Genomic DNA, 15,479 nt, shown 5'->3' with positions numbered 1-15,479 from the left:
GAGCAACTGGGCTCAGCACTACAGGCGTTGCATGTAGATGTTTCTAATTTCAATTCATGGTATCACTGGTAAGAAAGACTGGTTAAGCAGTTGATGGGAAAGACCTGTGCCTGAGACTCCACAGAGCTACTGCCAATAAGAGCAGACCATAGTGGACTAGATAGATCAATGGTCTCATTCAGTATAATGCAGCTTTCATGCATTCTTTTTCCCCATTTTGTAATCTTGTAAACCCAGTACAGCCCAAAAGCTGCATCTCAATTGTCTGTGAGCTGAGACATTTAACCTATGTTTTGATTCCCCTCCCACCACAAAAATTGGTTTTCAAATGTATCTATACACTGATAAGCAGGCTGTAAAAGATTCGTGAGCTCACAGCTTCCATGAAATTACCTGCAAGGCTAATTCCATATTTATTGCTACCACTTGTGTGCATTTTGTTTCTAAATTAACACATTTAATTTGGATTAAATTAAATATGTTAATTTAATTTAAATTATTTAATTTAAATTAAATTAATTTAAATGAGGTTTGGATCCAATCATAACATTCTGCCAGCACATTCTGCCATTTCTCTCCCCACCTCCCAGCAGGAGTGCAATTTGCAGAGCTGAGGGGGTGGATCCCACAGAGGTGGCACAAGCCTCTGCCAGCTGAATGCCGAGCCTCCACAGGCCGAATTAGGCCTGTAGGCTGGAGGTTGTGCACCTGTGATGTGATAAAACTCTCAAGATACAATAAAAAACATGTTTAAATCCCCAACGAGGAATTGTCGGTAACTGAGGCATGAAGCACCACAAAGCAATGTACAGCATAACTTGTATTCTGATCTACAGATTCCAAACATTATTCCAAAGCTACACAAACATGAATGGATAGATGGAACCAATTCTGCAGAAACAAGGACTCAAAACAGGTTTGGGCATTTTATCCCCCATTTCACACCTTCCAAAAAGATCTTGGATTCAAGCAGCAAAGAGAAGACTGAGGGGGAGAAGCCAAAACTATTGGGCTATGACAAACACAGCTTCACTCCTTTATGACATGCTTCCCACCCGCTTCCAGCTCAGTTACCAACCTGTTTGTCCACTTCAGGTAACGCTGCGCTAGACACACGCTCTTTCTTTTTCAATCTTAGCAAGCGGTTGAGATCTTGAACAATATCTTTTGTTGAAAATTCATTCTTTTTCCTCTCTGTGATCAGAATCCCTCCTCTTTGAACAACCTGCATATATAAAATCATGAGTAGTACCTTCTCTCCAATTACAGTCACTCTTATCAGGCAAAACATCCTGTAACGGAAGACAATAATTGCCCAAATCAGGCTTTTTCACTGTTCTTCCTCTTGTGCATTTGTGTTACCATCTATGCATCTGTCCCCCCTTCTTTGTACTGATCCATAGCAAGGGTGGCAAAGACCTGTCCAAATGAAGTTTGCCAGCAATTCAGATGCACCTTATAGGCAATTCAAGAAAAAGCACATGAACATACCACATTTACCTGACCACGAACTGTTAGCATATGAAAATCAATTCTTATTCTATATCTAAATGCAGCCCACAGTTTAGACTGTGCACTCTGACAAAGTCAGAGCACTCTGAAAAGAAATCAATAGTGTGACTGCTGGCTTACATCTGCATCCTCAGTATGCAGAGAACACTTTTTAAAGCTCTATTCCAGAGGTGTTGAACCTCTTTCAGCCCCAGGGCCAGAGAAGCTCTCAGGTGATGCATTGGTGGTGAAGAGCAGCATACCAAGGCAAGAGAAGGCACAAATCTGCCCCACACTGAGTATTTCAAGCTACAGAAACATTATACTTTGAATCTGTTACTACTAAGACTACTGAGGAGGAGCTAGATGAAAATGCCTCCAGCATGTTTTAATCTTGTGAAGCTGCACCAAGTGCATCCAGGAAAATCAGTGTTTCATTTTACTTTCAAGAGCTTGTGATGTTTCCATTAATAAAGTGGGGCTGACATTTAGAGAGACCTAACCATCTTCAGTCACGTGAGATGAATTCAAGGAACAGACATTTTAAGGCAGAACTGCTCCAGACCATGCCCTTCCCCAGCTGAATGTTGGGGCCAAGTTAAGCTCAGAAAAGTGCATAGAACAGAGAAAGCAGTGAGTTACACCAGGAGCCCAATCTTCAAAGTGCGCCAAGGATTCTCTCCACAAGAATCACAGTCTTGGTTGGGAGAGTTAGTGAGTTGACTCACAAACAGAGAAGAAAAGGAGAAAGCAGAAGATATAATGGGGGGGGGAGAGAGATGCAAGAAGCAGTGATAGTGAAGGCTACAGTTCTTGACCATACAATGATTTCAGTAAGTGGCACTGAACCACTCACTACGTCAGCTTTCCCCAGTGTATACGAATGGGAGAGCCCATGCACTCGCCATCATTATTGTGAATACAAACTGGGAAGTGAGCTCCGTGCTATTCTTGTTCATTTGTTACCATAGTGGTAGCCACGATTCTGGCTTGAAAGGACCCCAAGAGAGACATTCTCCCTCCCAAGAAGTAAGAAGGAACAGAGCTAAGTAAGACGGACAAATCTCTCAAATTCATTTCCACTCAGTTTCCCAATGCTGAGTTCATTCCGCCTCATTTCCACATCAGTCTGTGATTTTTAAAATGATTTTACCTAATATGTGCATTTTTGTACACACATTTCCTAACATACGCATTGTTTTGCAAGTGATTTTCCCTAACATAATGTATTTTTGTGCACACTTTCCCTGATTATATGCATTTCCATGCATTTTTTATTTGCAAACTGCATTGCAAAGTTCAGAAAAATACGAATATCACATCACTATATAACTGTGTTCTGATTTGTGTGTAGTTTCAGTTAGTGTGAATTTATTACGGTCATATTAAAATGCAAATCAAATGAATTTCCCACCCATCTATATGTACCATTCTGGAAATGAACAGTGCAACCCCATAGATGTCTATGCAAAACTAAGTTCACTGGGGCTTACTCCCAAGTAAACATGTTCAGCTTTGCAGCATGCAATCCTAAACTCACTTAGGGACTTTGTTCTGAGTAAATAAGCATAGGATCGCATTACTAATGTATTAAGGTACATCACTCAGTAAAACTCAACGGGAATAAGTAGCCACCAATTTTAGATTTTGAAGAATCAACCACCTAGTTTCTTTTGGCATAGCAACAAGATTAAAAGCACGAATTCAGCTGTTTCTATCCACTTCAAGTTTTTAGATAAACCCAACAATATTCTTCTTCAGGCAAGAACTATGGACTAGATGCAACGTTATTGTTTAGAATAAACACCTGATGGCAAATTCTGATTAAGAATGTCTGGACCAGTTCTAAACACTGCGGACTCATGGAAACATAAAAACCCATTTTGCTTGCACTCCCCACCACTTCTGCCTACCACATTGGGCCAAATATTATGCAAGATCTGAGATAAAGAGGAAGAGGCACATTGGCTCAACTCAAACATCATGGCCACATCATGTTTCACTCTCAGGGACCTCCCTCAGGCTTGTGCTCTCTTTCTCTCGCTCTCTCTCCCCCCCCTTGCACTTCCATTTCCTCCTTTACTTCCTGGTTCACAGCAACCACCATGTGCTATTGCATCAGAATCAAGTCAATTGTGGCTAACAGAGTTTGCCTCCAAACTAGAATTGGAAGTAAGTCATAGTTTGAACTGGTTTTCTAATTCTGACATGAAAGCAAATTCAAAGTGATCTTGATAGGCTGGAGTGCTGGGCAGAAGACAACAGAATGACATTTAATAGGGAAAAATGCCAAGTTCTGCACCTAGGAAAAAGAAACCAAATGCACAGTTACAAGATGGGGAATACTTGGCTCAAAAATACTACAAGCAAGAAGGATCTTGGAATTGTAGATCACAAGCTGAATATGAGCCAACAATATGATGTGGCTGCAAAAAAGGCAAATGCTATTTTGGGCTGCATTAATAGAAGCATCGCTTCCAAATCCCGGGAAGTACTAGTTCCCCTCTACTCAGCACTGGTTAGGCCTCCTCTGGAGTACTGTGTCCAGTTCTGGGCACCACACTTTAAGAAGGATGCAGACAAGATGGAGAGAGTTCAAAGGAGGGCAACAAAGATGATCAGGGGACTGGAAACAAAACCCTATGAGGAAGGACTGAAGGAACTGGGCATGTTTAGCCTTGAGAAGAGAAGACTGAGGAGAGATAGGATAGCACTCTTCAAGTCCTTGAAAGGCTATCACAGAGAGGAAGGCCAGGATCTCTTCCCAGAGTGCAGGACACGGAAGAATGGGCTCAAGTGACAGGAAGCCAGATTCCAGCTGAACATCAGGAAAAACGTCCTGACTGTTAGAGCAATACGAGAATGGAACCAATTACCTAGGGAGGTAGTGGACTCTCCCACACTGGAGGCCTTTAAGATGAGGCTGGACAGCCATCTGTCAGGGATGCTTTGACTTAGATTCCTGCATTGAGCAGGGGGTTGGACTCGACGGTCTTATGGGCCCCTTCCAATCCTACTATTCTATGACACTTTACAGCAATCAGGCATTGATCATTCTGCTTGCCAGGGGCGAGGGCTTCTTCCCCCCTGGCAAGAGAGGCTCACTGCAGCCTCAGACTGCTATGTGAATGAGATCCTATTTGGCTACAAGAAGAAACAGCAGACATTTCTCTCTAGTTGTTTCTTCCCTTATCCTAGTCACTGCACAACCGGCAGTTTCTTCCCCTCCCATGAACCTACGTGCTGGCTGGAGGGAGAGTCAGAGTCTTTTCTCCCTTCCACGAATCTTTAGAAGGATAGAAACAGTGTGAGAAATCCTAGTTATTCCTAGCCCCCAAAGCTTTCTGTGAGGAAAGACTCACTTCTCCTTGCAGCCAACACAAGAGGGCTGTGAAGGACAGGCAGAATCTTGCCCGGCTTGTAGGAAGGTTTGGCAATGGAAAGAACCTGCAGGTATTTCTCCCACTGTTTTGATCGTTCTCCAAAGCTTCCTGAAGGTCAGGCACAACCCCCTGACCCTCCCCCAAACCCCCCATGATTGCTAGAGGGCTGAATGAGAGGAAGGTTTGAAGGAGGACAGAAACTGCAGGAGAAATGCCTGTTTGTCTTGTCACTTACACAACAGTTTGGGGAAGGGAGGGAGGGAGGGAGGGAGGGAGGGAAGGAAGGGAGGGAGGGAAGGAAGAAGAGATGGAGCTCCTGTTTTTTCGTAGCTAGTCCACAGATGGCAGCACAAATTAGAGAAACAGTAGCCTCTTCTGGAAGCCCCCTGAACATGCTGGAGGGTGGAGTGAAGGTGGAATTGGTAGCAAGGGAAGAGAGAGACTTGACTAGTACGCCAAGCTGATATTTGTAGACCCCTGGCTGAAACCATAGTTTGCCTAATTCGAACATAATCCAAACCAGCAAGAGAGGGAGTGTGAGTGTGTGAAGGGAGAAGAAGGAAGCAGTGCATGACTGCAAGGGTCACACTAGAGATGTGTAGGCTGGGGGGGGGGCGGGGGGGGCAGAAAAAAACAGAAAAAAATGCTGGCCAGGGAATGCTGGGAATTGTAGGACCTTTTCCTGTCTGAACATGCATAGCATTGTGCCTTAAGCCAATTAAAACTTGCAGGCGAGTTCAAAAGGCATCTTCAATTAGTTGCTGTCTCCTCCATCCCAATTTTAGGTTTATGTACAATGAAGTCTCCAAGCCACAAAGCTTTCATGGCTTACCTGTCTCAGTTTCTCCATATCTCCAGCAGCCTCTCCAACAGGAAGCAAACACTCCTTGGGTCCCATCTGAACAAGCAGTGCTTCAAGGTTTGAAAACTGATCATTATCTGGGAACTCACACACTTCCAGTTTCCTCACCAAAGTATCCACAAACCCAACTCCAACAACTTTTTGTCCATCCGCTGAGAGCAGCTTAATGCCCACAACACCAACAGAGGATGACATATCATGGTTGCCGAACAGAATATCTTCAAACTGGGCAAGGTTTCCTGGAGAACCCTATTTGAGAAAGAAAATCAGAGAATGAGACCTGGTTTTGAATTATAGAAGAGCTCAAATTACACACAGAGACATGGCAATTAAGCTACCAAAGGATTAAACTGGATGTTCTTCACCTAAACTACATCAGACCTTTTAAAATTACTATCTGAACAGAGTCAGATTACACTGTGTTATGCATGTTTCCAATCAAGTGAACTAATATCACAGTATGTCACCAAGAACTCCAGTCAATCAGGAATACAGGAATTGTCAGACTAGAAAATAATTCTAGAAAAGAATGTCTAGTTATTAATTTTGGTGTCTTTTGTTCACAGTCACAGAAGTGGGAGGACACAGCAGCTAGTCATCAGCTCCTCCTCAGCCCACATAAGGTCCTCTATTTCTCCCCACAAATGAAGTGACACAATCCAGACAACGTACCTGGTAATGGAAATAATGCTAGCAACTTAGGCAAATGACCCGCGCCTCATGTTACTAAGAGAGGAGACAGAATCCCTCTAGGACAGGGTTGATTCTTTCAGCCTGAGGGCCTATTCAAATCTGGAGAAGCTTTTGGGGGTCACATTCCAGTGGTGGGCAGGGCCAAAAGCAATGGGGGCAGGGCCAAAACTACCAGCATATTATAGCTTACAGCTCTTACAGCCAGTAAGTCAGTCTCAGGAGAGGCATTTCACCCTTTTAGAATAGGAAGAAAACTACACGAAAGCCACCAAACAATGGGGGGATGAGGGGACAGACCAATGGAAGAAGCTCAGAGGGCAGGATCTGGCCAGAGCCTGAGATTGCCCACCCCTGCTAAGGGAAAAATTCCTTCCACATCACTGTGTGCGTATGTGGAAGGACAAGAAAAGGGAGGAGAATCTCTTTGCCCCCTCTGCCCTGCCCACTCCAGCCACCATTTCTGGGGGATCTCCATTTGTTTGTGCATGTGTGGCATGTTTCTATTTGGACAGCTTGGCCCCAGTCAGCTTGCATATCTTCTCTTCCACCAAGAAATATGCCACAATCACCATGTACTGTTTGGGCTAGATCTAGACTACCTGTGGGTAGCGTTCTGCCCACGGAGCTCTCCTGCAACAATTATGCTCACCATGGCAAGAGTGGCACAGTCCTGTAGAACAGGGGTGGGCAAAAAGTACATCTCCAGATGTTTTGGATTTCAACTCCCAGCATTCTTGACTACTGGCCATGGGGCTTGTGGGAGAGGAAGTCCAACCCATCTGGAGATCTACCTTCTGCCCACCCCTGCTCTAGAAAGCATGACAAGCAACCAAAAAAAAAAAATTCCTCCCACCTTCGAAGCTGCAGGGATGGGCAGGGATCATACTGGCAGCTTCAGTTACCCCCGCCCATCCCCAACTCCAAGTCTAGGAGGGGGTTCAAGCATGCACCCCACCTCTCTTTCCTACAGGAGATGCAAAGAGGGAGGCTCCTGCAGCCCCACAGCCAATTATTAATTGAATCCCACACATTATCCACCATTGTCTTTCCTGCTGGGGAAAAAAGTGGAGATGTGGAGATTCCTACAACCACTGCTTGGCAGTGGGATTCTGAATCCCTTTGCCAAGCACCAGTTGAAGCCCGAATGCTCACCTCCTGCCTTTCCCACAGGATGGGTTGTGGGAGGGCGGAATTCTTTGCTGTTGGGTGGAGGCACTTGGCTCAATCCAGGTGGCAGAGGGGATGAACCCGCTGACCACCAGTTTTGCCTTGGCTAGCAAGGCCAGCCAAAAATTGTTAAGACCCTGGGGGGGAGTGATTTTTGCTGGTTCCCCGAGCAACCCCCTTTCCCCCACAAAAGCTGCTCCAGAGGGTCACGGGCCTTTCCAGAACAGTCCTGGAGAATGTGCTGGGCTCACAGGGAGAATTGGTGAAAATTACCCACCCCACCCCCATCCTCCTGGACCTTGGTCCCTTCCATTTCCAGGGCAAGTCTGGATCCAACCTAATGAGTCACAGACATAGGATACTGATTTTGAGGTAACATTTATGGAATAGTTAAGAAACTTCTACATTCTTTCTTTTTTTCTATCTTCTTAAACTGCATAATTGTAAATATTTACATAAGCTGCTCAAAGCCTTAAAGCAGCCTTCCCAAACCTGGTGCCCTCCAGATGTTTTGGACTTCTCCAATCAGCTTGGCCAGGAACTCCGGAGCAGTAGTCAAAAACATCTGGAGGGCACCAGGTTGCAGAAGGCTGCCTTAGGGATAAGCCAGGACAAATCTAAAAACTATGTAGACAAATAGTAATTTAGCAGGTTTATCCACCATATAATTCAATAGAGATAAGTCAGCCCTGAACTAGAATTCTATCACATGGGTTGATTTTCACAGATTTCCACCTTCTTCAATCACTTCTCCTGGTTAGAGTAACCTGATTTCTTGAAAAGAAAATTGAGCTCTTTACTTTCTTGGAAGTGTAGTGCTGCATTTTATAATCAAGCACCCAGGATGCTCTGCTAAGAGTTGGAAGAAACAAAGACTCCACGGTCTAGTTTGCAATGAAGTAGTAAACCTGTGTTTTTTGGGCTGTGCCACTTCAGACTGCAGGTGGAGGCTCTCATGACTGAATGGTTCTTTAATAGAGATATGAAGGCCTAGGGGAAAAAACCAGGGGAAAAACATCCCCCCCCCAATGTTCAAAAAATTCCTCGGGGTTGGGGGTAAGCCTTTTCACCCAGGTTTTTCCTGGACCTTCTCATCTCTATTCTTTATATAATTTTCTACACAAATTTTATTAATTATTAACTTTTGTATGCTGCCTTATCTGCTAAAAAGCCATCAAGGCAATGTTCACCAGTTTAAAACAATAAAACCTTAAAACAATTTAAAAATAACTCCTTGGCATGCTAGTTTTCTATGTGGAGGGACCTTTTTTGTACAGAAGAACAAAATGACCCACCTGCATCTAAAGCGGTATGACTGACACGCAGATCTACCATCTCAGCAAAATCTCTAGTCCCTGGTCTCCTGTAAGGCTAACATATTTATTCAACCCTCATCAGGCCTGGTGCCTTAAAAATTGATACTGACCTCGTTCGCATATAACGGGTAACCACAGTGGGTGAATTTCCATGCTGCCTGTTTTACGTTTGTGGGTGGCTTGTTGGCAACCCTAACAACCCAGCCTCACATGGGTTCGCACATAACAAACTGTGACACACCCCCACCACAGTCTGAAATTTCAAAATGGCAGCCGGCGCCCCAGCAAGAAGCCCTATGGGGAAATTCACCCACAGTGGCTTCTCGCTATGTGAGAACTGACTCAATTGCCCTTGGAAACATTACGTAATTTTCTAGCCCTGTGAGGTGCCTCCAATCATTCAAGAGCAGAAACCATCATCCTAGTGGATAGCGGAGAAGCACCAGACACACCTGAATGTGCCCGATTCTATGACGTCTAACTGCCAGATGAAAAGTGTGAAAAGTACACATAGGTTTGCAATCAGAGCAACACATACTTGTTTAATATTATTCACTCCAACTAGTTATGATGAAGACATACCTTGTATGCTAAATACCACTCATTCTCTTTGGTGGATTTATTTCCTGCTTTGTTCTTGTACACCTCAGCCCTGTACTGACGAACCAGAAGCAGATCCCTCAAAAAAGATTCAAAATTCATCTTGCTAAGTGCAACACTTTCAAGTTTCCGGGTTCCTAAAGGATGACAATGGTGTTTAAGTAGCTGACACACTACAAATAGAAGGTATGATCCAGTCAAGTTAAGCTCTGTTAAGTCCCACTGGGTTGGATCCAAATTTAGTCATGCTTAGATTCACTAAGATCCGTGAGACTTAAGTCATGACTAACTTAAGTCCTATTTATTTCAGTGGGTTCACTCTAAGTATGACTAAGCCAGGATCCAACCCATCGTTTTCAATAGGAAAGTTATATGGTGCAAAAAATTGCTCCTTTTGAAATCAAATGTGCCTAACCTGGGCTATCATGCCCAATGATATTTCCCATACTTACCTGACAAGTCACTTAAAAAAAAGGACTCATTGGCTTCAAAATGAAGTATACATTTTCTGTTGTAAACAATTAATGAGGTTATGTACTGGATGAAGATTGGAATATGAATCCGCAAGGTGATAGTTTTAAAATACATTTGTCATTATTACATGTCAGATCAATCAAGTCAGTCAATCTATCTCTAATTATCTAGTAATGCTCATCATTACCAACCCCTGGCAAAGGAAGTGAGGTGGGTGGCTACCAGGAAGAGGGTCTTCTCTGCTGTGGCACCCCAGCTGTGGAATGAGCTTCCTAGAGAGCTTTACCTAGCACCTACATTGTGCTCATTTCAGCACCAGGTGAAGACCTTTTTATTCTCCCAGGCGTTTTAGTTTTTCAGTTTGTTTTTATCTGGTACTGTATTGTAAATCTTTTGCTGTTAGCTTCTCTTTATTTTATTTTTATATTGTAATTTTAAACTTTTAAATTGTATTTTATCATCTGCATTTTACTGTTTTGTATTTTGTGGTTTTAACTGTTAAACGCTCAGACAGCTTCAGCTATTGGACAGCATTAAAATGTAATAAAATAAAATTAATCAAAGAGAAAGCCATTAAAAAGAATAGATTCGATTCATTATTGACCTCCAAATTACTGATGTTAAGAAGTTCATTAATAACCTTATAGCCATAGCCAGATTAACCATAGCACCCAGCTCATGACCTGAGGGGAGCCACTAGTAAGCCCAGATTTCCAGCTTCCACATTAAAAGAGTCTCTTGCACTTGTAGAACCTGAGATATGAGATGAAATGCCCAGGCATATTTCAATCGTTTTGTGAGAAACAGACAGCCATTTTGCTCAAACGTTTTGTGAGAAATGAGCCTGCTACCACCTTTTAGTGTGTTTACCCAATAAGTGAAGTCACAGCTATGATCAACATTTGGCCATAAAGAGAAGTATAGAGTAACCACTTATCTGGAGAAGGGACTTTCTGGTTCATTTTGAAACACCCCCCCCCCGTCTCTTTTTTTTTGGTCCCAAGTTGTGTGCGAGTGCACGAATCTGCAGAATATGAAATGATGGTCTTCGCTTTTGCTGGCTTAACTAGTGGTGATGACAGGTGTCTCCCAGCCCAATCAACTACCCCTCACTGGATCCCCTCCCTCTCCCACCCCGTTCAACATGAAAAGAGCAACAGACCAACTCCCCAGTAAATAAGGGTGCAATCCTATGCATGTTTAGACAGAGAAAAGGCCTACAACTCCCAGCATTCCCCAGCCAGAATGGCTGGCTGAGGCATCCTGGGAGTTGTAGGCTTTTTCTCTGTGTAAACATGCACGGGATTGTGCCCTGTGTTTAGCATTTCATTTCAGCCCAGGTTTCTTTATTCTGTGCCATACTGTAACCTGGAGGAAGGAAAGGGAGGCGGGGTGGGGGGAAATAAGAGGGATTTAGGCTGCATTTTATACACACATACCTGATAGTAATTCTTATTGAACTCAATGAGACTTTTAAAAAAAATATGCATAAGATTGTGCTGTAAGGCTGCAATCCTTTACCGAGGTTTAAAATCTACTGAACACAGTGGTACTTATTTCTGAATAGACACGTATAGGGTTGTGTCATTAATAAATGCTAGAGGGTAGCCGTGTTAGACTACTGCAGGAAAAACAACCAAGAGTCTTGTGGCACCTCAGTGATTACAATTCCACTCCCACCCACCCCCACCACCCTTATATACACTGTATATAAACCCGAAACTCCCCATAATACTCGATACATCTGATGAAGTGGAATATAGTTCACAAAAGCTTATGCCAGAACGAATTCATTAAATCTTTAAGGTGCCATAAGACTCTTTGTTGTTCTTGCTGTTAATAAAGTTTATTTTAGTCTGTGTTCATACAGAAGACAGAGGTATATGGGTGGGGCATGTGAGAAGCAAGAGGATGTTCTTCAATTTTTTAATGTTTAATGTGAGGTAGAAGGGTTGGTGTCAGTTTTCTAGGTGGTTTTCTATAAATTTGCAGGTTTTCTATAAATTTGCAGGAAGGATACTAGATGCATCTTGTCTTTAGTGCACACGCATGTAAACAAGTGCATATATGGAGCATGAAATACACAGTTTGCCATTTTACATGCTAGGTAGGCTTACTATGAACATAGTATAAGGCAATTATGTTTTTCTAGTGTTAAATTATTTACTTCATTTTATTACATTTGTGTTCTCCATTTCCACAACACTCCTGTGAGGTAGGTTAGGCTGAGAGGCCCAAGGTCATCCAGTGAGAAATGGGATGTATTTCTCATTGTCCTCCTCAGGCAACAAAATGTTGTGTGTCTGTCCTGTTTGGCTTTTGTGCCTGAATGAGGCTGTTGAGCAGTCTGTGTCTCTTTCAGGCGGGGGAGAGTGAGAGAGAGCACACGATTTAGTGTGTGTTTATGTTTGCTGTGTCTGTATGTTGTAAAAGTTGAAGGTGCATATGTGTTTTCTGTCTGTTTTATTTATACGTCTGTAATGTGGGGTGTGGAGACTGAGTAAGAGGATTTCTGCCTGGGGCAAGTGTAGGATGAGGGATGGCGAGAACTACAACTGGACTGGTGGGGTTTCTTTGCTAGGGCTTAGTTCTGGGTTCTAGACCCCACACGGCAGCCATTTTGCACAAGTGCCCCGACACCATTTCAAAAGTCCTAACGTGCTCACTAGCACAAAAAGGGTTGGAGGGTTCGGGTCTACACAGACTGGCACCGACTCTCCAGGTTTCAGACAGAAGTCTTTCCTAGCCCCACCTGAAGATGCGGGGGCCTGAACCTAGATCTTTTACGCAGAAGCAGGGGCTCTGCTGCCTTGCTACGACCCTCCCCCAACCTAAAGGAGACAATAACTAAAGCTTCCGCCACACCACCGAGGACGCCTCCCAAACGCATTCCAGGAATCTCGAGCCTCGAACCGTCCCCCGCTTGCCCTACAGCGCCCCCGCCCCAGGCGCCCTAAGCCCGCACCTGCGCCCAGCATCCGAATGACCCCCCGCGTCTTGAAGACCTCCGCCGCCGCCAGCATCGCATCCCCGCCGTGCACCGTGTAGCACTCGCCGCGCTCGAAGAACCGCACGGTGGTGTCGGGCTTGGCGGGCAACGCCAACACGGCGCGCACGAAGCCGCTCTCGGCGCCCGAGCCCTCGGGCCAGCAGCCCTCCCGTGGGGACGAAGAAGGGTCCGTGGAGGCCGCCATGCTGGAATCTCCCGCCAACAACAGCGCCGCCGGCAAGCGCGGCAGCGACGCCCCGCGCAGCCAATCCCCGCGCCGCGTCCCGCGCCGGCCACCGTAGGAAATGGGCGGAGCGAACCCTCCCGGCCACCGTCCCGATACCGTGGCAACCACCCGCAATTGAGGATTATTGTAGGCTTGCTTGGGAGCATGATCTGAAAGTGGCAGCAGCGGCCTTAGGGATGCTGGCGATGCGTGTTTGTGTGTGTAAGGGTACAATCCTAGGCGTGGTTACACAGGAAAAAAAAGTCCTACAACTCCCAGCATGCCCCAGCTTTACTGAGGAGTGATCCCCAGTGAACTCAGGGTGGCTGGGGCATGCTGGGAGTTGTAGGACTTGTGCTTCCTGTGTAACCATGCCTAGGATTGAGCCCTAAATCAGCTTTCCCCACCCTACTGCCCTCCAGATGTTGTTGAACTACATCTCCCATAATCCTATCCATTGGTCATGCTGGCTGGGGCTGATGGGAGTTGTACTCCAAAAGATCTGGAGGGCAGTAGGTTGCAGGAGGCTAAGCTAAGGTCTCTCCCATAAGCTTCTTACAGCTGTTTTTTTATTCCTGCTTGGACGTGATGTGCAGCCCGATCCTATATATATTTACACGGAAGTAAGCATGGCTGTGAGAGCTGGACTATAAGGAAGGCTGAGTGCCGAAGAATTAATGCTTTCGAACTATGGTGCTGGAGAAGACTCTTACAAGTCCCCTGAGCTGCAAGGAGGTCAAATCAGTCAATCCTAAAGGAAATCAGCCCTGAGTGCTCATTGGAAGGACAGATACTGAAGCTGAAGCTCAAATATTTTGGCCACCTAATGCGAAGAGAAAACTCGCTGGAAAAGACCCTGATGGTGGGAAAGATTGAAAGCAAAAGGAGAAGGGGACGGCAGAGGATGAGATGGCTAGATAGCATCACTGATGCAATGAATATGGACTTGAGCACGCTCTGGAGAGAGCGCAGGACAGGAAGGCCTGGCGTGTTATGGTCCATGGGGTCACGAAGAGTTGGACACGACTGAACGACTGAACAACAACAAAGCCCCACTGAGTTCACTGGGGATCACTCCTCAGTAAAGCTGCAATCCTATACCGGGCACAGGATTGCAACTTTCCTGAGGAATGATCCCCAGTGTGCTCCATGGGGCTTGCTTATGTGCCTAGAATGGCACTGTAACTGTTCTTGGTATTTCAGCCCTTCAGCACAATTTAGAAATAAAAGCAGGAAGATGGGGTATAACTATATACAGTGCAGGGGTGGGGAAACTTGTGTTGTTGGATTGCAATTCCCATCAGCCCTGGCCAGCACAGCCAATGGTGAGGGATGCTGGGAGCTGCACTCTATCAACATCTAGAGGGCCACACATTTCCCATCCCTGATCTAAAGTAATAAATACTTCCTATATGTACAAGGAAGTAAGTCTCTCTGGGTTCGATGGGTCTTATTCTGAAGTGTGCAGGAGATTACAGTCCTAACAGCCTCTAGCTAGGGGCATCTGTTTCTCTGTACCGCTGTTACTCTCCAGATTTTCCTCCTTGTGCCCCTAATTCTGTGCGTGTTTACTCAGGTGCGTCTCACTTTGTTCAATGGAACTTCTAAAGGAGTGTGCATACGATTGCAACATTACACCCTAATACTGAGACCCTAATGCAGGGGTGGGCAACTTCTGGCCCTCCAGATGTAGTTGGACTGCAATTCCTATCATCCCTCATGATTGGTTATGTTGGCTATGGCTGATGGGAGTTGCAGTTTAACATCTGGATGGCCACATGTTGTCCACTCCTGTCCTAATGTAAACCAAGACAAACTTGCTTGGAAGTAAGCTCCATTTAACTCAGTGGGACTTACTTCTGATTAATATGCATAGGATTACACCACATATATTCTATATTTTCTCAGAAAGCAAACTCACTGAGTTCAATGGTATTTACTCCTTGGTAATCATGAATGGATTGCAGTCTTGCAGCTCAGTCTTTTGTATATTTACTGAAAAGTACAAGTCAATGTTTTGATGGTGATTACTCCCAAGTAAGTGTGTTACTCCAGGCTCCATTCCCTAATATATTTTTTTCTTCTATAAGTGGACAGCTGATAGTGGGTCCTGACTGCTTACATTTACTGACTAGGTAAAAGCTATATATAACAGGAATGTAAGTTACACATAAGCCATGTTGGTCCATGAGACAAAAAATCCAAAAAATCTATGATTGGACAATGCCTATTTTGTGCATTTTTTCTTGGTCCTAATAAAGGACTGGAGGAAAATTCT

The 15,479-nt window shown here is 44.7% G+C and overlaps 1 protein-coding gene across 1 annotated transcript in view; it reads right to left on the bottom strand.

Moving 5' to 3' along the window:
• Positions 1-13,202, bottom strand: part of MSH2 (mutS homolog 2) — an 87,152-nt gene extending 73,950 nt beyond the window's left edge. Inside the window, exons 1-4 of the mRNA XM_084829189.1 lie at positions 12,952-13,202; positions 9,495-9,649; positions 5,707-5,985; positions 1,079-1,225 (exon numbers count right to left, since the gene is read on the bottom strand). Coding sequence (XP_084685315.1) covers positions 1,079-1,225; positions 5,707-5,985; positions 9,495-9,649; positions 12,952-13,180 — 810 coding nt within the window. The 5' untranslated portion in view covers positions 13,181-13,202. The remainder of the gene's footprint in view (positions 1-1,078; positions 1,226-5,706; positions 5,986-9,494; positions 9,650-12,951) is intronic.
• Positions 13,203-15,479: the final 2,277 nt, after the last annotated feature.

Source organism: Heloderma suspectum, chromosome 1 (assembly GCF_057233095.1).
Source record: "Heloderma suspectum isolate Gila_16-S chromosome 1, 16-S_ref, whole genome shotgun sequence".
NCBI lineage: Eukaryota > Metazoa > Chordata > Lepidosauria > Squamata > Helodermatidae > Heloderma > Heloderma suspectum.
Note: the sequence above shows the minus strand (reverse complement) of the source record. Positions and strands in the feature narration are given on the sequence as shown.